At 49.1% G+C, this 22193-nt stretch overlaps 1 protein-coding gene across 1 annotated transcript; it reads right to left on the reverse strand.

Annotated features, from left to right (window-relative positions):
* Nucleotides 1–993: 993 nt before the first annotated feature.
* Nucleotides 994–9582, reverse strand: Rflnb (refilin B). Its single transcript, NM_029658.1, has 3 exons — nucleotides 9228–9582; nucleotides 6748–6857; nucleotides 994–4040 (listed from the first exon to the last, which is right to left on the reverse strand). The coding sequence occupies exons 1-3, from the start codon at nucleotides 9435–9437 to the stop codon at nucleotides 3710–3712; spliced, it is 651 nt and encodes a 216-aa protein (NP_083934.1). The 5' UTR covers nucleotides 9438–9582; the 3' UTR covers nucleotides 994–3709.
* Between the last annotated feature and the right edge of the window lie 12611 nt (nucleotides 9583–22193).

The following is a 22193-nucleotide window of genomic DNA, read 5'->3' on the forward strand; positions in this document are numbered from 1 at the left end:
CCAACTAACCCACCTCCCTAACCTATATTGTTTTTTTTTTTTTTTTGTTTGGTTGTTTTTTTTGTTTGGTTGGTTGGTTGTTTTTTTGAGATAGGGTTTCTCTGTGTAGCCCTGGCTGTCCTGGAACTCACTCTGTAGTCCAGGCTGACCTCAAACTCAGAAATCTGCCTGCCTCTGCCTCCCAAGTGCTGGGATTAAAGGCATGTACCACCACCGCCCGGCCTATATTGTTTTTTGAGACAGAGCCTGGAGCTGGCCGTCCAGTCCACACCAAGCCTGAACTCAAGAGCCTCATGCCCCAACCTCACAAGAGACAGAATTATAGGCTTAAAGGGCTTCCATTTCAATCTTTCCTATCACAGAAAATGCTACCCTAAACTGTGGAACTTTGGCCCGCTAAGGCATGGCTGTAGGAGATGGAGAAGCCATGCAGGATGACCTCTCCCTGGCCCTCCTGTCTCTGCCCTGAAGCAGGCTATGGAACTCCGGACTTTCCCGTCACCTCCTGGCCCAAGGAAAGCCATAAAACCAAGGCAGAGCCTGGAATCCCAGAACTTGGGCGGCAGAGTCAGAAGGATCATTGTAAGTTCAAGACCAGCCTGGGCCACATCTGGAAACGCTGTCTCAGAAGACCAAATTATCAAAACCCTAGGAAGCCCCTCTCTGACCTCTCTCCCTTTGAAGCCCTTCTTGAGATAAGCATCCTGCCCTAAACTCCTTGGAAGGAAGAGGAATGCCTCGAGTAGGAGGTCAAGCACTTCCGCACCCCTGGTACATTATGATTTTACTTTAAAAAAAAGTAAATAAATAAAAGCAGGCCTTTAATTCTAGCACCTGGGAGACAAAGACAGGAAAATCAATCTTTTTGAGTCTGAGGCTAGCCCAGTCTACAGAGCAAGTTCCAGCCCAGTAAGGAGTGCAGAGTGAGTCCCTGCTTAGTAAAACAACAACAACAAAAACAACAACAACAACAAAACAAACGCATTCCCGGGCTTTATGTTTGAGATCATTTATTGTTAAACAGAGAAGTCACAAAGCAAAAATGAAGTGGGACAGAAGTCAAAAGATAATTTTAAAACTTTTTTTTTTTGGCGTGTGTCAAATGACAAGATGCTTGTTTACATCAAGTCCTTTTTAGGCATCTGAGAGGAAAACCACCTGCCTCTAGACACCTGCATCACCTCCAACAGCCAGAACTTACGAGACAGACGGCAGGAAAAGCCGTCTCTCACCCGCACACTCAGGAATGTCAGGTGGGTGAGTTTTACAAACCTCCTTCTCCACTTCGCCAACCATCAGGAATCTTCTCTGGGCGGCGTCACCACCATCAGGGTGCTCCAGGATGCCACGCCCAGCTTCCAGGCCTGTGGCTTTCGTAGCAGATTTGGAGAATCGGTGAAGATTCTAGTAAATAACCTAACGGCATCAAAACCTGCCTTTCCATCTACATCAGACATCCACAGTCACTTGCTTCGACTTACTGATGTGCTTCCACCTCCATCCACACCTAGAATGCTCTGCCTGAACTTAACATGATCCCTCTAAGACAAAAACAAGAAAAGAAAAATTTGTTTTTCTTAAGGACACCTTTACAGCTCTGCTGCATACAGACAACATATTCTCCTGACATGCTGGCCATGACATCGTTCTGAGCCCAAGCAAGTGTCTCCAAAGGAGCAGAGCAAAGCTTTGGTGATTTTCCTAATTTAGAAATTGTATTTGCAGAAAAGAACTTATATTTGATGCTTCAGTGACACGATGAAGTCAGATAGAAAAATCCACTTTTGCCAATAAATGTTTTCCTAAAGCCAAGTTTTACTGAGGAGCTTGGAGGATCCCAGGGTGTCCCCCAAATGTGCTGTACCCTGGCCAACTGGGACCATGATGCCAGCAGCCTCTGTGTCCAGATGGATGAGTTGAAAGTACAACAGACTCTGTCATCTGCAGGGGACACGGACTAGGTGATGTGGCTCTAGACAGCGCCAGTCTTTAAAATGAAAGTGATTATTTTTGCACCTGCTTTCCATGATAACCAGTCTCTGCTGTGGATCCAGGGAAGCCCGTGTGCTCTCAATTTTGCTTTCTGAGCAGATGGAAGCTATCACAGAGACCCAGAGATACAAGGGAAGGCAGAGCCTCCAGTAACCCACTTGACATGATTTGGATGTATTCAAAGGAAACACATACGACTTGTTCTTTCTGATCCTGGAATAAAACTCAGCCTGCCACTTCCTTCACTCCAGCAGTGGGGCCTGGCAGGGGATTCTAAGAAGCAAGGGCTAGGCCAGGGGTAGGGGCAGGGGAGCAGGGGGCAGGTTGGTGCACAGCACCCTCCTGCCCAGCACTGCCCCTGCTGCTGTAGCTGGCTCAGCTGGATTCTGGAAGTAGGCTGGGAAACACCTTTGTGCATACCTGACTCCACAATAGTCACTCCCGAATATTCAGTGGTATGAAAGAAATGTCTCCCATCACCACAGTGGCAAGGTTGTGGAGTCTACGTGTCACTCCCTACTCCTGAATTCATCTTAGCTTAATCTGGGTGGTAAGCAACAGTCTTGCTTTTTTGGGTTAAACCCCATTCCTCCCAGTTTCGACACTATCAGAGTCCAAAGAATAAGTCCATCATTTAATCGCAAGGATCTGAGTCACATTTAAACCTGCCTCCTCCTCCTGTCGGCATCTGGGCTCAGGCACGGTGGCCCACAGTGGAGACCCTTTCCTTGCAGCCCCCAAAGCATGTTTTTCCAAAGCATTCTTTCAGAATGCCGTTCTTCTAAAAAAGAGCTCTCTGCTGCATTTTGCATGAAAAAAAAAAAAGGAAAAGTATTTCAAAACCCCAAATACCTATGAGCAGAGTTACACAAGCCCGGGGAGACGTTAACCAGACGCCAAGCATGCTCGGGCTGCACCAGAGCCTGGGCCTGAAACCAACCCTCTGGAACCACAGGGCTGCGGTGCCTCGGACCAGGCTAGCTGTTTACCCAACCGACAACAGCGGAAGGCACAGAGTTTGTTTTAAAGGCATCTCCTTTTGTGTTTTTTTTTGTTTTTGTTTTTCTCCCCTAATATCATGAAAAAGATTTTTGATAAATCTAAGAGTTTGGGTTAACAGGAAAAACAAATAGAAGCAGAAACAAACAAACAAAAAAAGCTGGCCCAGAACAGATTGAGCACATATGGGCATCACAGTCTACCCAAGTTAACTCTGGCTTCTCCCCCTCCCCGCCCCCAGCAATAAACATATGCATGGCTGAAATTTCTTAACGCACCTTCTGTATTCCAGAGACTTTCCTACTTTGTTCATCAGAAAATGGAGGACAAGCTCACCTCCACCTGCCCAGATATCACTGTCCTATCATTGTCCTTTTGTTCTGCCTCTATTTTCTCATCAACTTGAGACTTTGGGGAAACTGCATCAACCAACCAGAATACACACACACACACACACACACACACACACACACACACTTTTTTTTTTTTTAACTATCTGGAAAAATTTTTAAGGAAGCCGAGTTTCTCTATTATTATAAGATGCAGTGATTTTTTTTTTTTTAAATACATCTTCCCCCGGCTAGGCTTAGAGGTATCTCCAGGTTAGATCCCTCTGGGGCTGGGGTGATGTGCAAGAGCAATGCTACCCAGCTTGTCCAGGGTGGTCTGGGGACCAGGGCAGTGTATGAACAGCTGGTCCAACCTCAAGCTAGCTGAGTCAACATTCATCGGCTAGCCCATCGCTGCCCAGGAACTCCGTGGCCTCGAGCTCCACACTGGACAGAAACCTCCTCAGCTTCTTGTGGCAGTTGTAATCCAGAGTGGTGGTGTAGACGGTTTTGGGGTACTTGGGGTAGACGATGGTGGTGCTGAGGAAACGCGCGGGCTTGGGGCGTGGCTCGAAGCGCACTTCCGCCTTATAGTTTCGCCAAGTGCAGTTGGGGATACAGGTGACTGTCTGGCTGCAGGAAGCCACCACCAGACCCAGGGGCATCTGTACATCATCGATGAAGTGCCGCTCAGAGTCATACTTGACTGAGGAGGTATACCTGTGGGGAGATATGAGCCAGCATGAGGCTGTCCTCTGAGTGAGGAGCATGGGGTCCCAAGTGTGACCTCTCATCTCTCCTGGGGTGCAGACATTGACCTTGGCTGCTTCAGGGAGAAGCAACACAGAGTCTATGGGAGACCTTTTTGAGAGGCATATACTCTAATCACTTTTTTTTTTGATTTTATTTATTTCTTTATTACATGTAAAGTACACTGTAGCTGTCCTCAGACACTCCAGAAGAGGGAGTCAGATCTTGTTACGGATGGTTGTGAGCCACCATGTGGTTGCTGGGATTTGAACTCCTGACCTTTGGAAGAGCAGTCGGGTGCTCTTACCCACTGAGCCATCTCACCAGCCCTCTAATCACTTTTGTCACAGTACCTAACTGGATCTTCCCAAAGACTCTGGAAGAAGAAAGCAAGATGCAGAGATGAGGGTCACACCATCCCTGAGTGATGGACTGGGGTGGGTGGATGGATGGATGGATAGATGGTTGGGTGGATGGATGGATGGATGGATAGATGGTTGGATGGATGGATGGACTGACTGATGGAATAGCAGGGCTGGAGATAGAACCCATGCTCTTGAGTGCTAAGTAGGAACTCCAACCCTGAGTTAAACCCCTAGCCCTGAGCTGGGGGCCTAAAAGCAGCACACAGGCTTTCAAAGTTTGCCGTAAGCTCAGCATTTCCACAGCAACTGAATTCCATCCCAGTTTACCTTAGCTGGAAGCCTTTAGTCTAACGACTTAACTTGCCTACACTTCAATAAAAGGTTCCTGAAAACAAAGGGTGAAATGTCTACTTGCAGCTGGAGCTGTTGGGGTAATTAAATCACACACAGCACAAAGATATTTCGGTCAATGACTGGCTACATGTATGACAGTGGTCCCATAAGATGACATTATCCAGTGACTTTGCAGCTTCTTAATAGGCACAATTGCATGTTAACATATTCAAGTGGGTTGGTAACATTTTAACTTTTTTGATGACTTGATACAAGCTAGAGTCATCTGAGAAGAAGGAACTCAACTGAGAAAATGACCCACCCCATCAGTTTAGTTTATAGGCAAACGTGGAGCCTTGTCTTGGTTGGTGATTGATGTGGAAGGGTACAGCCCACTGTGGGTAGTGCCATCCTTATTTGGTCCCAGGGTGTATAGAAAGCAAGTGAGCAAGCACAGAGGGGCAAGCCAGTAAGCAGCAGTCCTCCATGGTCCCTACCTCTAGGTTGCTCTCCTGCCTTGACTTCCCTTCACGATGTGAGTTGGAATAAACTCTCTCCCCACAAATTGCTTTTGGTCGTGGTGCATATTCAGCCACAGAAACCCAGCAGAGACACTCTGTGGTGACATCCCTGTTCTCTGAATACACCCTCCTAAGTAGAACTGTGTCACGGAACGCAGTGGAGTTGGCTGCTGTGTGGGGCTAAGGAGCTTCTCCACCAGCTCCGCTCCATAACCAGCCAGCTCTTGAATGAGAGGAGAAAGAATTCCAGAAGTGCTAAGTGCTGCTTCTAGAAGGTTGGCTATAGCCATGATCTCAGTGCTTGGCCCACTTCAACTATGGTTTGGGAACCTCCCAACTTTGGGAGACCCTGAGACCTGAGCCAATCACTGAAAGCCAGCTACAACCCCAGTGCCATTTGCATCCCTTAGTTGCTGCATCATCACCGTCATCATCTTATTATTTTGGAGCAAGGTTTTGCAAAGTAGAGCAACCTAGGCTGGAGTCCCCCATGCTCCAGCCTCAGCCTCCTGAGGGCTGGCTGGGACTGTAGGTATACACACCATTCATGGCTGAGGGGGTTCATATGTTCTGAAAGCAGCGCAGTGACGACTTGGGCGCATTCGTATTGCAGCTTCACAGATATCAGCATCTCGACAAGCGTTGCGTGAGTGTGAACCAGCTTTGTGTCTTTCTCCCCAGAGTCACAAGACTCTGATGGGAGCTAATGTCACAAAGTCATGTCCCAGTTTTGTCAGAAATACAAGCTCCAGGGGAATAAAAGCCTAACCTGCTCACCTCTAAATGGGTGAGCCTCCCTCTGTTCCTTATCAAAGGCTCCTTTGTGCTCAAGCAACTGAAACTGCAGCTACAAAATCCCCAGTCACCAAAAGTAAAATTCCTTTCCCTAAAAAGACAGCTCTTTGCGGGAACGTCTCCACAGCAATTTGCCCTGATAATCCTGGTTGAGATCATTCCCAGAGGACTTGCCCAGTGACATAACGTGAGACAGGTCATAGCACCTTGACTGGGGCTGGGGGTAGAGGGATGCGTGGCTTCTAGAAAGAAGAATTAATAAATTCAACAGACAGACTCTTTGGCTCCCCATGGCATGGTATATGACACACACAAAGAACATGGCAGAACTTTATCACAAAATCCCACTTAAAAAGAGTGTCCACATTAGGTGTAATGCTGTACACGCTCAGGAGGCTGAGACAGAAGTAGCCTAAGCTCGAAGTCAGCCTGAGGTACACAGTGAATGCGAGGCCAGCTAACGAGACACAGCAAGATTTCATCCCAAACTTTAAATGGCTATATAATGGAGTCCCTATATATTTAACTAGTTAGAGCATAAGAAAATAAGTCAAACTATTAATGGTTTTCTGTGCATTTTCATAATTAACCTTTTCAAAAACAATAAGCGATTATACTTGGGTTTTTTTTTTAATATTTTAAGAATAGGGTCAGTATACTCACTTTATTTCCTTTGGTGGCAAGGGGTCAAACTCAACTCCTTCGCCGAAGGACAGGGGACAGAGTCTCGGTGAGCAGATGGCAGCTAGCGAGTGGGTCAGAGATGCTGGGTTCTTCCGGGAGAGGAGAGAAGGGATAAAGCTATGAGTGACCCGCCTTGTGGTGACCACAGTCTGGCCCTACAAAGGACAGGGCTGGCCCATGGCATGAGAAGAGCATTAGACAGGGCACCGAAGGTCAGGGTTCAAATCCCAGATCAGTCTAGTGCCCCTCCCTACTTCTCAGTGACATGCACGCATGTGCACAGTAGGCACTGTCCATCCTAAATGGGCTTTGTGCCCTCTGTAGAGCTGTGTCACACGTCCTATGTCCTTATCTGTGTGCTGGGGGGAGGGGAGGGGTGCCCCCCTTCCCATCACCGAAGGTTTGAGAAAGGCAGAAGAGGAAGCTGACCTGATGAACACACTATGTCCACATCAGGACTGACGGGAGGGCCCTGTGGCAAGAAAGCCCCACAACTCAGACTTAACTCTTCAGAACCCTCAATTATGCAGAGCCCCTCCCCCCACGCAGTTGTCCCAGCAATAGTTAGAGAAAGGCTAAATCCTAATGCCAAGAGACAAAGCTTCCAGGAGTTTTGTTTTTAAGGTAAAGATCCACCTCTGCTTCCCCATCTCCTTTGCCTCTGGGGTTGATATAGCGGCCGCCATCCATGCCAGAGGGTCCCCACAACTGTTAACAGTGGAGGCCAGAGATGCCTTCGCTCTGGGTCAGGCCTCCACTAACCAGAAAGCTTAGTGTGTGGAATACAGCTTTGACAAATTCAGGCAAATTCAGGTGACCCTCTCTGGTCCCCCTCTGTGCTCCAGTGCAGAGATAAACACAGTGTGGAAGGACCTAGCAGCCCTTTGTACTCTCTGGTTCTCCGAGAGCTGTCATTTTCTTTGCTTAATTTAAGAGCAAGAACTCCATTTGTGCCAGGATGTAGAAGAGGCAGTCCCACCCCTAGGACAGAGAAGGAGGCAAGTGTTTCTAAGAGGTTGGCTCAGGGATCTTTACTGTGTTACCAGCAGAAGATGCAAAAGCCAAAAGCATGTTGGGGAGCTGGGGTACCATTCCAGGGCTAGGATGGAGTTTACTGAGACCAGTGGGGGAGGGGATATATAGTTCAAGCTAAAGGAAGTGGACAGAGGGTGTGCATGAGGTGAGGCCACAGAGCTCTCCTACAATTCCAAGACATCTTTCTTCTAGGTGTCCATACTGGTTTCTCCTGTCCTGCCTCCTTTGTATCCCCATCCCTGCTCCCCAGACAGACATTCCCTGGGTATCCAGGGGTGGGAGAGAGTCAGTGCGCTATTGGGTCAGCAGCAGTGATAAGATAGACCCACACAGAGACACTGAGCCTGGACACCAAGCCACAGGTTCTGGAAGAAGCCTGAGAAAGCTCCCCCAGGAGGCCACATAGTGAGGAAGGGCCACCAGGACTTGAATGGGAAAGGTGAGAGGGTCAAGGTTCATGTCAGGTGCAGGAATCCATGTCAGAGGCACCAGTGAGTGTCTGATCGGTGGTCAGAGCAGGAAAGATGAGAGAGACTGAAAGACCAAGCTGAAGCAAGTTTCACCTTGGAGTGGAAATAAAAGGTGCTGGTTTTTGCTGGGACAGGGTCAGTAGGTCAAGAAGGCCCCACACCAGCAAAGCTCCATTTTGGTCCTTAAGCATAACACTTGCCGCTGACCTCCCCATGGGAGGCACAGTCACAGCTCTCCTTCAGTCTTACTTTGAGCTTCTACTGTAGACAGGATGTGGCCTTTCTTGAGCTGTGCTCTGAATATCATCACCTGAACAGATCCCAAGACAAAACAGACTTGGGAGTTTTTCTTGCAAAGAGTTTAAAGGAAAAGAAGGAAAAGGATTAATACTTTCAAAGCCCTGGCCACCTGGAGGACGCTGATCTCATTAAGTGCAGAACACTGGCTGGGAAAAAAAGACCTACCAGACCCTGAAGACTCTTGTGTGTGACTAACCCCAAAGGCTGTGGTCCGCCTTGCGCCAGGAGCCCAGAGCACACCCCTCTCCCAGGTCCCGGCAGAGGGAGGCCGCTTTGGGAGCAAAGCCGCGGGGCGTGGGCCCCCCGGGTGGGGAGGGCCCGGGATCCCTGTCCGTGTCCCGGGAGCCCCACCCAGCCCGCCCCAGCAGGAATGTGGTCGAGCCGCAGCCTGGCAGCCTCGGGGGCCGCCACCTCGAAGGGAGGAGACCGCGGCTTGCCTCTCCCGGGGCTCCCGCGCCTCCCAGGCGATGACAATTTTCCAGCCACTGGCTCCAGCTGGCCAGGCTCTCTCGCTACGCTCCCGCCCCGGCTCCCGGCGATGGCCACGCCGTCTCGACGGGCGGGTGGCCGCACCGACTGCGAAAGCTGGAGACTCCCCGGGGAGGGCTGCGGGTGGGCCGGGACTGGGAGAAGTCCGCGCGGGAGGCAACTCACCGGGACTATAGGGGTCACCGCCGCATCGGGCTCCAGCGTCCCTGCGACCGGAGCGCGCTCCCCACCGCCGCCCGCCGTCGCTGCGAGCCCCCAGTGGCTGGGGCTAGGGCTTGGGGGCAGCCCCGAGTCCGGGCTGTCCAGGACGCCGTCGCCTTTTTTCTTCGTGTCCACGAGTTCAGGGACATCCTGCAGGCTCAGCCGGCCCACCATAGCTGCACGTGTGGCGGGACCGGGCACAGCCGCCGCGGTGTTGGAGTGCAAGAGAGGGCCGCACACGCGGGCCGGGGCCGCTGCCCTCCGGGCTGCCCTCCTTGCCCCGCCGCCGGCGCGTTGTCCGGGTGTCGCCAGCGGCCGCGCTCGTTCGAGGCCCCGCCCTCCGCCCCGCCCCGAGGGCTGGCCCAGCCGCGGTGACCGCCGAGAGGCCAAGCGCCAGGGGCCGCTGCGCTCCCGCCGCGCGCCGCCCAGCTCGTCCGAGCGCCGATCTTCCCGCGACGGGCCTCCCCTCCCACCTCCCCGGCATGCCGCGACTGGCAAAGCTGCGAGGCTTCGTCCGGCCCCGCACCCTGTCCCTATGGTCCACGGCGATCCTTGCTCCATGCACTGTCCCCCGGCCCCCGAGAGGTGCTAATATCTCTAGATCTGGCAGCCCAGAGCCAAGGAGTCCCAGTCTGCAGAGGCCGGGGGCGGGGGGGGGGGGGGGGGCGTGGGGAGAGAGGACGAGCAAACAACTGGAAATTATTAATACTTAATGCGCTTCGTATGGCTCCAGCGGCCTGTTGGCTCAGCAGGGCCTGCTCTGGCTCTCACGTCTGCCCCGGAGGAGAGAGGGCCTACTCCTCCGGACTCCCGGGGGCGTCGATCACTCCCTGGTCCCGGGCACAGCTGAACAGGCTGTGGCCAGTCCAGGCAGGGAAGTTCTGAGGGTGTCACAGGCTTGGATCTCCCAAAGAGACCAGCAAACAGAGCAGCTCTCTTAGGGAGTCAAGATTCCCCTTATGGAGGCCACAGTCTATTCACTCACAGGAACTTTCTCCCTCTGTCCTATCAGAGGGAATCTCTTCTACAAACAAAACAAAACCTAAACTCAACAGCAAACAGACTGTGGTCCTTCCTGATAGGTTTGACAGAGAAGCTCTTCTTCAGTGGGAAGTAATTGAGTTGGGGTGTGCCTAAAATCATTGTCTTTTCTTCTTTCCTTTCCTTTCCTTTCCTTTCCTTCCCCTTCCCCTTCCCCTTCCCCTTCCCCTTCCCCTTCCCCTTCCCCTTCCCCTTCCCCTTCCCCTTCCCCTTCCTTCCTTTCTTTCTTTCTTTCTTTCTTTCTTTCTTTCTTTCTTTCTTTCCTCTCATGGAGATGTCCCGGGGTCAACACCAAGTGCCACGTGCTCCACCAGAAGTCTTCCCTGGATCACCTTCGTGGTCCAATCCACATCTTTGCAAGAACAAAGAACATCTGTCCTGCTTGGGGCAGATTTGTTAAAATATATATATATATATATATATATATATATATATATATATATATATATGTTCAGAGTGACTAGATCTACCAGCAAAGTTCAGTCCTCCTTTCTCTCTACCCATCATTTTTGATACGGAGAGAGAAGGGCTTGCCTTTAATCATGTGATGGATAGAAGGCAGCTTGCTAGGAACAGAAAGCCAGGGTCATTCCTTCTACAGAGGATACATCCTGTAGGGGGCTGGACTGGGAGGTTGTTCATTCATTCAGGGGTGGTGGGAATAGGTTACAAAAATCTACAGTGTACAGTACTGGACAAGTGTCTAATGCAAGGACAATCTGAGGTGTCACACTTCCCTACCCCTGTTGACCTCAATATCTGTACACCTTGCAGAACTGGACCCCCACATCAGAGGAGAAACCTCTGTGCTTTCTGAGGGTGTGAAAAGTGGACTGGTCAGACTGGGAGAGATGACCAGGAAGGTAGCAGTTGCTCCAAGGAGATGGTAACCTCCTGCTTCACCAGGCCAGAAGAGCTGGAGGTCGGGACAGAGAAAGCTCAGAAGCTGGGCCAGGAGGACCACGCCCCATCTCAGTGCGGATTGTTGTGGGGGCAGTTTGGGAGGTGCCTACTTTGGGACTTGCTGACTCCAGAGCTACACTGCCACCCTCTGAGCACCATTCTGAGGCCACACTGCCACCCTCTGAGCACCACTCTGAATACTGATCTACATTCCGGCAGAAGACCCACGGAGACATCAAAGCTGCTAGCATGAGCAAGAGAGCATGAAGCTGCCAGACTTTAGAGGCTTCAAGAGAATTCAGGGAGACACGGTTTTGGCACACTTCCTCACTGCACCGGTGATCAGAAAGCAGCTGGCCCAGGATATCAGAGAAGCTTCTGAAATCCAGGAGTAGCAGTCATCAACCTAGACACTGGGAGTAGCTGATTTTACAACCTGTCTGAGTTCTGTCTGTCCACCAAAAACAACCTCTCCCAACTCTTTCAGTCACAGACCAAACAGGGCATCCTCCTGCCTCTGCAGAATTACCAAGCAACTCTCAAAGCATGAGCTGAGCATCCCATCAGTCCTCCCTCCCTCCCTCCCTCCCTCCCTCCCTCCCTCCCTCCCTCCCTCCCTCCCTCCCTCCCTCCCTCCCTCTCTCCCTCCCTCCCTCCCTCCCTCCCTTCTTTCCTTATCTGTTTAACACTGATGTATGCAGAAATCAGCAGGGCTTGGAGGAGAATCAAACATAGGACTGTTCAGGATGCAGAGGTCAAGGTGGTGAACCTCTGTCCCATTCAGAATCCCCAGAATCACCCATAAATCTCCTGCCGATAATACTATCTGGCCAGGCCTTGTCTGGGATCCCTGGCACTCCTGGTTGGAGAACAGAGGTGCTCTTGGAATGAGAAAGGGCCAAACCAATGGACTCAGATGTCCCTAGAAGGGGATTTGCCATGTAACTGTGTGTGTGTGAACTTTGCAGCTCAGATCCTGGAATTGGGCTCTATCTCTGCAGCCTTGAGCAGTGAGTTTAGACCTAAAATGCTCTCTTGGCACACACCTTTAATCCCAACACCTGGGAGGCAAAGGCAGGCAGGTCTCTATGAGTTCAAGGCCAGCCTGTTCTACAGAGCTAGCTCCAGGACAGCCTGGACTACACAGAGAAGCCTGTCTCAAAAACAACAACAACAAAGTTTCTGGCCTGAAATTCTAGACAATTCTCCTGCCTCAGCCTATCACTTCCAAGTACTAGGATTATGGTGTGAACCACTACCCCCAGCTTCCTAGAGCCTTGCTCCACAAATTCTTCACTATCTTACATCTTCTTCCAGATGTTTCCCCCAGGATGTTGCTCAGAATATCCTAATTAAAGCTTGGGGGGAATTCCAGGCCCGTCGGGGCTACATACCAAGAACTTGTATTAAAATAAAGTAAAATAAAGCCAGCAGGGGAAAGAAAGAGGCACCTGACTCTCCCCTGACCCATCCTGGCCCAGTTTTGGAGACAGGCTTTCAATTGAGGAACAGCTGGTTATCTGTAGAAACCAGGAGGTAGGTTAGACAAAACAAGCAAGGTCCAGAGAGACCATGGGGCCTACATAGAGATTGGCCTCATCTAAATGCTGTCCTTTCAGAAAAGGGTCATCACCGCTAGGGGCCTAGATCACAGAGGCACCGTGTCCTCACAGACCTTGGCTTCCAGCCTGTGCTCTCTCCCAGCATCCCTCAGGAACAAAGGCTGCCTGACAACGGATGCCAACCCTGAAGCTTTTGTAAGGTTTGTTTTTCTCTCTTTTCTTTTTGCACTTAGTAAACTGATGCCCAAATGGGAATTAAGTCAGACAAGGGCAAAGCAGGACCCCCCTCATGGCTGCTGCTTATTTCTGTGGACTGGCCTGTCTTCAGCAAAGCCAGCCAATGGACTAAAACCACTCTCGGCTCAGTCTTCTGGCTTTTGCCCATGTCTGTGGCACATTGGGGTCTCCAGCCTCCAGGATTCAGGGTTGTTCTCTGTTCAATAATGGGGAGGATTTGCCTCACTGTCCAGATCTCTTCTTTCCTTCATGTATTCATGCTAACGAAATGCTTTAAAAACTAGAACTCAATTCTTTCCTCTAAGTATCTGAAGATTAAAGTCCTTATTTTCAAAGGACATTGGAAGAGATCTGCCATACTTATTCAAGAAGGAAGGGTAGGTGGCACAGGCCCGCAACATCAGCACTTAGGAGATGGAGACACAGGGATCACAAATCTGAGAATTAAAGGCCTGACTGAAGAGATGGCTCAGGAGGTAAAAACACTTGCTGTTCTTCTCAAGGTCAAAGTTCAGTTTCCAGTACACATGGCAGCTCACAGCTTTCTATATTTCCAGTTCCAGAGGATCCAACAGCCTCACACAGACATACATGCAGGCAAAACATAAATGCACATTTCATATATATATCTATACATATATACATATATGAATATATATGAACTGAAGGGTATCCTTGACTACCTTGAGAGTTTGAGGCCAGCCTGGGCTACATGAGCCCTTGTTAGGTTTTGTTGTTGTTGTTGTTTTTTTTAAATTTTGTTTTAAGGGAGCAGGGCGGAATAAAAAAGATGTGCTTTAGCCAGGAACCAGACTCTGTGGTGCATACCTAGAACAGGAGACTTGAGGCTTGGCTTAGGCTATTGAGTGATATCTTGTCAAAAAAAAGTAAAAAGAAAAAAAAGAAAAGGAAAGAAAGAAAGAAAAGAAAGACATACTGTAATGGTCAGAAACCTACCACAACCATCAAGAGCGTGGGCTCTGTTGCTGAGGCTGGGAGTAGGCTAATAACCACGAGCCCTCGGGATTCACAGAGTGGCATAGAGCCAGAGGCATACCCAGTGCTTGCCTGGCAATGTTGGAGCTAAGCAAGTCTGAAGGACCAAGGGGCCCCTTTCCAACCTCTTAACTGGGAGCTGACCAGTTTGAATGAAGAGATGTGGTCTGCTCAAGCCAGAGGGCAATGTTAGCCTAGAGACCAAGTGTGGCACGTGCTCGAATGTTCCCTGAGTAGGGAGCCCCGACAAGCTTGATGAACTCTGGCCCCACCTGGTTATTCCCACCTGTCAGCTCAGAGCCGACTTTACAGAGCACAGTTAAAAAGATCCATTTCTGGCCTCTGCAAGGGACACAGGTGGAATTTTGCGAAAGGCTGAGGCACATGGGCTCCTTGAGCCTACATCAATGCATTTGTACTGCTGGCTCTATTCGGCATATTCAGATTGGACGAGGGCTTGCAAGCTGGGAAGACAGCCCTTGGTTAAGCAATGGCTGATCAAGTTCTTGGTTCCTTGGCTGACAGGCATGAAAGAAGAGCATGCTTCACTGTGCCTTAGAACAAAGAGCTGGTCTATGGGGCCAAACAGCAAAGCCTCAAAGGCTCCCAAGCTGCTTCAAGATCACAGAGGATCCAGCATGGCATGGCTGCCTGAGACAGGAGAGAGAATAGGAGCCCTTGGGGACACCCAGTTGCTCTTCTTATGACAGTTGCTTGGGGCTGGAGAGATGGCTCAGGGGTTGAGAGCATTGGCTACTGTTCCAGGGGACCTGGGTTCCTCTGGGTTCCATTCCCAGTACCCACATAGAGTATCACAACCCCCTGTAACTCCAATCCTAGCGAATCAGACACCCTCTTCTGGCCTGGCACCTCCATCCCAGCAGACCTCTCTGAATATGCTTTTCTTTATTATAAATGTTCTGTTTATTTTTATATAGCTGAGGATGACCTTAAACTGAACTCCTGATTCTCCTGCCTCCAGCAGCCAAGTACTGGGATTTTTAGGTGTGTACCACCATGCCTACCTTTATTGACTAATTTAACATTTTTTAGATTTATTTATTTTATGTATTTTTCTTGTATTTTATGCATTTTTCTTGTACCACATGCACATCTGGTGTCCTGGGGGATTAGAAGAGGGTGTCAGCTCCCTTGGAACTGGAGTTTCAAAGTCCTCCGGGACTGGTGTTTAAAACTGAAAAGCACTTTCAAGTCAGAAACAAAACAAGAGCAATCCAAATAGCACTCTAGTCCTGTTGCACCAGGAGCCAGGCTTTCATTGCTGCTACAGATTGCAAAAGTCTAAGCTCTTATCATTTGGACCTATGCTGCTGTGCCTATGAGGAGAGGTGACCAGGAAGAGGAAAAAGAACTACTTCACTTTCTTGTTTATTGCCTCACCACACGCTATGTGGAAAGGAAGAGCACTGGGCTGGCATTGTAGCTCAGTGGGTAGTTTTATCTGTCTAGCAAGAACGAAGCCCTGGATCCAACCCCCGGCACCCTGGGCATGGAAGTGTGTGCCCGTAATCCCGGCACTGGGAAGGTGGAAGCAGGAGGATTAGATGTTTAAGGTCATCCTTGGCTGCATATCAAGTTTGCGGCCAGCTGGGCTACACGTAACCCTTTCTCAGGAAAACACAGAAAGAAAGCATGGCCATTGATTTCATGGTTGATCCAACGAAGCCCCAAGCAGAAGGGTCTGGGTCTTTTATACAATGGAGCGAACTCTCTTGCAAGATGCGGCCTAGGTTGGGTCACATTTGGTCTTGTGCAATTAAAATGAAAGGGGAACTTCTGGCTCCTGGCTTTCTACAGCTATAGCTGCAATGACACCCTAATTTAGCCCACGATGCCTGCCAGAAAAAAACATCATGGCCCTGCTGAGGGAGGATGTGGAGATGTAGGTACCCACACACTCAAAGAAGAGTGCTCAGCAAAACCACCTTGCAGAAGCAAGAGAGACAGGCAAATTTTTTTTTTTTTTTTGCATGTGTGTGGAGGCCAGATATTTTCTTGGATTTCTCTGTATATACCTCAGTAGTGTCACTTTGCTCCCAGGATCCTCTTTCCTACCTACTGAGCGTTAGGACTGCAGGCAAGCCACCACCATACTCTCTGGGCTTTGGTGCAGCTGCCTGAGGATCCTAACTGCATCCCTCATGTTGGGAGGAAAGCGTTTTACCAGCTGAAGCATCTCCTCCCACCCTTTTTTTTTTTTTAAATTTTGAGACAGGCTCTCACTATATAGCTCTGGCTGGCCTGGAACTCACTATGTAGACCAGGCTAGCTTCAAACCCACATACATCTGCCTGCCTCTGAATACCAGCTACAGGATAGGCTGAGACAGGGGCACTGGGAACTTAAGGCCTGCCTGGCCTACATAGAAAGATCAAGGTTATCCTGATAAACCTCAAAATAAAAACAGGAGCCAGAGAGAGATAGGCCAGCAGATAAAGATATCTGACACTAAAGCTGGTAGCTAGAGTTTGATCTGCAGGTCCCACAAGGTGGATACAGAGAACTGGTCCCTGAGAATTGTGCCCTGACCCTCACATGTGTGCTGTGGCAGGAACACACCCACATACTCACACTCACAAAGAAAACCTGTGAATGAATAAAGTGTAATAGAATATCTTTTAAATAAATGTATAAATAAATAACAATGAAGCTCTAACTGGCCCTAGGTCCTCAGTCTTGATAAAACAGCAGCAGGCGAGAGGAGGAATAGGGGGGCTGCTGCTGTAGTCAGGTCCCAGCCGCAGGTTAGAGTAGAGCCGCAGAATCAGGCATGACTGGAGGAGAAAGAGCACAAATCATGAGCACAGACAGATGGCGGGTCCAGACAGAGGAGCAGAGCAGGGAGCAAGCTGAGTAGGTTGGGTCCTAGAAGTGCTGACGCTCTGCAACAGCCAGGAGTTCTCTGTCAATCATTACTTGATTTACACGCTAGGTGGTCACATTACAGGCCAGGGACCCCTTCACCATCAAAGTGTCAGGCATCTTCCTCTGGATGTGGTCCGGAAGAGGAATCAGCTTTTTCCCATGAGCCCTTGGGCACGGCTCTCCTAATAACGTTACTACGCTTATGCTTCTACAGCCCCAACTCACCCCAATACATTCATAGGGCGGTGCCCTTCATCCTACTGGGAAGAGATCATTACCAATCTGTGCAGGTGGGATGGTGCCAAATACCCGCTGCTGTTCACAAGTCTAGCTGCAGTCGTCCTCCACCTTCAAAACGGAGTCACTCCAGGCAGGGCACAGGCTGAAAAACCACTGTCTCACACAATAGGGAGGTAGCTTAGACCAGAGACAACCTGATCTCACCAGAGTCTCAACTAGTAACCTTTCTGCAAAATGAGGGACTTTGGACAAAGTCCCCAAAGTAATAAAGCAAGGCACACTGAACTCTGATGCTCCAGTTCAGAACTTCCCACCTGGAGGGAAGGGGGACTTACTGCTGTGGGGTAGCAAGTGTCCAGCTATGGATCCCCTTAACCTTGAGCTGCTGGGGGAGGGAAAGGCTGCCCGGAGGCAGGCATAGCTTCCTTCTTCATCTATTGACTTCCCGAGGTAACAGGATACATCTTCATGCCCATATTTCAAGTTCCCCCCAAATCTGGAAAGTGTTGACACTTAAGGCCTCAGGTATAATAGCCCCAGCACTTTAGGGATTTTCTTTCTTTCAGCCTCTTATCTTCATTCCCCTTACACAACTGTGGTGGCTTTGAGTCGGAATGGCCTCCATAAATGTAAATGCTTGGTCATTAGAGAGTGGCACTACTTGGCAGGGATTAGGAAGCATGGTCTTGTTGGAGTGGGTGTGGCCTTGTTGGAGTGGGTGTGGCTTTGTTGGAGTAAGTGTGTCACTGGGGTGGTGGGCTTTGGGATTTCAAATGCTCAAGCCAGGTCCAGTGACCTCCTGCTGCCTTTGCATCCAGATACAAAGCTCTCAGCTCCTTCTCCAGCATTATGTCTGCCTGCATTCCACCATGCTTTCTGCTATGATGATGATGGACTAAACCTCTGAAAGTATAAGCCAGCCCCAATTAAACACTTTCCTTTATAAGAGTTGCTTTGGTCATGGTGTCTCTTCACAGGAATGGGGCACTGACCCTTGTTCTTAAAACTGACTACTATGCAGAGTAGGTGCTCAGAGCTTTCCCGGGTATCTTTCTTTAGTGGAGGAGGTGGCCTCTAAGGTTTTTCTGAACAGAAACTGGGCAATAGTTCAGGTGCTATTGTTGAGTGGGCAGGGTACTTTAAAATGAATGGGACTACTTCCTGCAAGGCAATGGGCCCAGATCTCCTACACTACAAGGTCAAAAGGAACAAGAGACAGGAGCTCCCAGACCCACATGGACATAGCATGAGGGGACCCACACACAGCTTTGATTCTATTCTTTCTTCTGTTTTTCTCTGTCTCCTCCTCACAACCCCCAGAATCTTATATATCTCAGTCTAGTCTTGCTTGAACCAACTTTTTAGCTGACATTAACTGAATCTGATGCTCTGGCCTCTACTTCCCAAGAGATTACAATGTATGCCACCAGGGCCTCAAGAGATAGACAGCTCAGTGGTTAGGAGCACGTGCAGCTCTTGCAGAGAATCAGAGTTCAATTTTTAGCATCCACACTGGGTGGCACATAGCTGCCTGCAACTCCAGCTCCAGGGAATCTGATGCCCTCAGTTGCCTTCTATGGCCACCTGCACTACACTGCCCACATAGACTTACATGGATACACATAAAAACAAAACAAAACCCAACCACCGCCGCCCCCCAAAAAGACCCATGTGCTACCTTATCCAGCTCTAATGATTTGTTTATTTATTTGTTTGTTTATTTATTTATTTATTTATTTATTGTATATAAGTACACCACTGCTTTCTTCAGACACACCAGAAGAGGGCATGAGGCCACACTGCAGATGGTTGTGAACCACCATGTGGTTGCTGGGATTTGAACTCAGGACCTCTGGAAGAGCAGTCAGTGCTCTTAACCACTGAGCCATCTCTCCAGCTCCCTATCCAGTTTCTATAGTGATGGGGCTCACACTTGGGGCTTCATGCAAGCTGGGCCAGCATTCTTTCAATCAAGTTATATTCTCAGCCCTGAACTTTTCTTTGAAATTGGATTTTTTTAAGTTCCCAAAAAACCTAAACATCACAACTATACAAACACAGTATCTCAAAGGTGTTATAAGCAGGCTGATGAGGGCCCATGACTTGTTTTGTTGCTAGGGCAGCTTAAGAGAGAGTTTATCTTGCTGTTCTATTCTGTTTTGTTTTTAAGATTTATTTATTTTTTTAGGTCCATAGGTGGTTTGTCTGCATCTATGCTTGCAGACCGGGAGAGAGCATCGGATTGTGAGCTGCCACGTGGTTTGCTGGGAATTGAACTCAGGACCTCAGAAAGAGCAGATGGTCTTAACTGAGGGGCCATCTCTCTAACCCCTGGGACCTCTGCTTAATTAGAGTATCTGTGCTTGCACAGTGGCACAGTGGCATATGCTGTAACCCAGAACTCAGGCTGGGCAGGAAGCTGTGAGGCAGGAAGACTGAGAGTTTGAAGTGAACCTGAGTTCAAAAATAAAAGACCAAACAAGCAGTGTGTGTGTGTGTGTGTGTGTGTGTGTGTGTGTGTGTGTGCATATGCATGTGTGTGTATATTTGGGATGGAAATGGCTTAGTGGGGAAAGAGCTTGCAGGACCAGACAAACAACTTGAGTTTAGATGCTTGGAAGCCACATGAAAATCCAGCACAGTGGAATAGCTGCATCTGTAAATAGCCTCCCCCTCACCTACCCCCTCCCGCCCCCGCCCAGTGTCCCATCAGGGGACAGGAGGCAAAGACAAGTTCTCACAGGAAGCTTGGGGAGCCAGCTGGCCTGGTGTTGCAGCAGTGAACAGCGAGAGAGACCCTGTCACGAACAAAGGTGGGAAGTGACACAACACCCAATGCTGTTTCTTCTACTTCAACATGCACACTGTGGTGGATGCATGCCTGTAAACACACACACACACACACACACACACACACACACACACACACACACGTTGAGGGGATATCTGTGGTTGGAAGGATACTGTTTTCCCTTTCCTTTCCTTTCCTTTCCTTTCCTTTCCTTTCCTTTCCTTTCCTTTCCTTTCCTTTCCTTTCCTTTCCTTTCCTTTCCTTTCCTTTCCTTTCCTTTCCTTTCCTTTCCTTTCCTCTGTGTAGTCCTGGCTGTCCTGGAACTCACTCTGTAGCCCAGGCTGTAGCCCAGATTCTGAGATCCGCTTGCCTCTGCCTCCCAAGTGCTGTTTAAAGGGTGTGTCACCACACTCAGCTTGTTTTCAATTTTTCAAATCAAGATTTCTCAAGTCTGCAAAAACAAAGCAAGCAGCAGTAAATTAGATGCTGGGTTGAAACGTAAATTATGAGGTCATTCAAGACCTCAGGTGCAAAGTATGTTTTCCTTTCTTTTATTCTTGTTTTGAGACTCGTTATGTAGCCCTGGTTGTCCTGGAATTCTCTCTATAGACCTGGCTGGCCATGAATGTACAAAGATCTGCTTACCTTTGCCTCCCAAGTGCTAGTTAAAGGTATGTGCCACCACATCTGGCCTTTGTAAAGAACAGTAACAGTGTCAGTAACTCACTCTGTAGTCCAGGGTGGCCTAACATGCCTGGAGCCCAAGGAGGCCAGAGAAGGCATCAGATCCTCTGGAACTAGAATTAGTGGGTGCTGGGAACCAAATCCCCGTCGTCCTCTGCAAGAGCAACAACTTCTCTGGACCACCGAGCTATCCATCTTTCTAGGCAGTGGAGGGCATCCCTTCATCCTTCTGCCTCAGGGTATCACATACCCTAAAATATGAGTTTCAACATCTTCTCTGATTTCCTTTGAAAAGATTTAAACTCAAGACATGCTATTAATAATAATAGTATTTCCACAGCTATTTTGTACAGCAAGGACCTCATAGCTTATAAAACTTAAAACTATGGAGGAGTGCATGAAATCTAGAAAGATAGAAGGTGGCTTTGTTGAGATCCTGGCTCTGCCTCTTCCTGGACATGTCACACTCTCTCTGGGTTTCCTGGTCCCACACACAAAATGGATCTAACCCTACTTAATAAATAGGCTTAAGAGAAGGTCTTGTTATGCGTCTGTCTGATCTGGAATTTGCCACCTTTCCTCTCTCACAGTGGAAGACACAGATGGCCCTGACAGCTAGGGCCCAGGACCAAGCCACCCTCTTATATTCCTATTTGACAGTGAAGAGTGCCAGTCTCAGAGCCAATACCTGGGTCAAGAGCTGGCAAGATGACTCAGAGTTGGTGCTAACTGCCAAGCCTGACAACCCAAGTTAATCAGTAGGACCCACATACTAGAAGTAAATTAACTCCTGAAAATTGTCCTATGACCTCCATAATGCTCTACTCATGTGTGTGTAAACACTAAAATAAATTTGAAAAATATATAATTCAAAGTTAAAAGAGCATACAATAGGTATGACTAATGTTTGCAATTCTAGCACTTAGGAGGCCAAGACAGGAGGATTGACACAGTTTGAGATCAGCTTGGACTGTAGAGTAAAAAACTCACTTCAAAAAGAGGAGAGAGGACTGGAGAGATGGCTCAGCTGTTAACAAGCATTGGCTGTTCTCCCAGAGAACTGGGGATGGATTCCCAGCACTCACAGTGTGGCTCATAACCATCAGTAATAACTCCAGTTCCCGGGGATCACACACACACACACACACACACACACACACACACACACACACAGAGTTAAGACTCCCCTGAGGCTGGGTCTGTGCGGAGAGATGTCAGTGAATGGTTGTTCCCCTTTGTTTTTTTGGTTTTGGGTTTTTTTTTTTGTTTTGTTTTTGTTTTTGTTTTTTTTCGAGACAGGGTTTCTCTGTGTGGCCCTGGCTGTCCTGGAACTCACTCTGTAGACCAGGCTGGCCTTGAACTCAGAAATCTGCCTGCCTCTGCCTCCCGAGTGCTGGGATTAAAGGCGTGCACCACCACGTATGAGCTGCACTCCTGTTTGCTACTCAGTGGCTGCCTTTGATGGCCATCACGGAGTGCAGCTTCCTTGCACCGTAACACAAACCAAGCAGGCAGGAGCAGCTAGTTGCTTGCCACCACTTCCTTCTAGAAAGCCGTGGCGCCTTTGTAAAGACTTTTCTTGGCCTTGGA

Source organism: Mus musculus, chromosome 11, assembly GCF_000001635.26.
Source record: "Mus musculus strain C57BL/6J chromosome 11, GRCm38.p6 C57BL/6J".
Classification (NCBI taxonomy): domain Eukaryota; kingdom Metazoa; phylum Chordata; class Mammalia; order Rodentia; family Muridae; genus Mus; species Mus musculus.

Coding starts and splice junctions, on each gene's coding strand:
- Rflnb (NM_029658.1), bottom strand. CDS start 9,437: ATGGTGGGCCGGCTGAGCCTGCAGGATGTCCCTGAACTCGTGGACACG. Junction 6,858..9,227: donor CGGTGACCCCTATAGTCCCG/GTGAGTTGCCTC, acceptor CTCTCCCGGAAG/AACCCAGCATCTCTGACCCA. Junction 4,041..6,747: donor TTGCCACCAAAGGAAATAAA/GTGAGTATACTG, acceptor ATCTCCCCACAG/GTATACCTCCTCAGTCAAGT.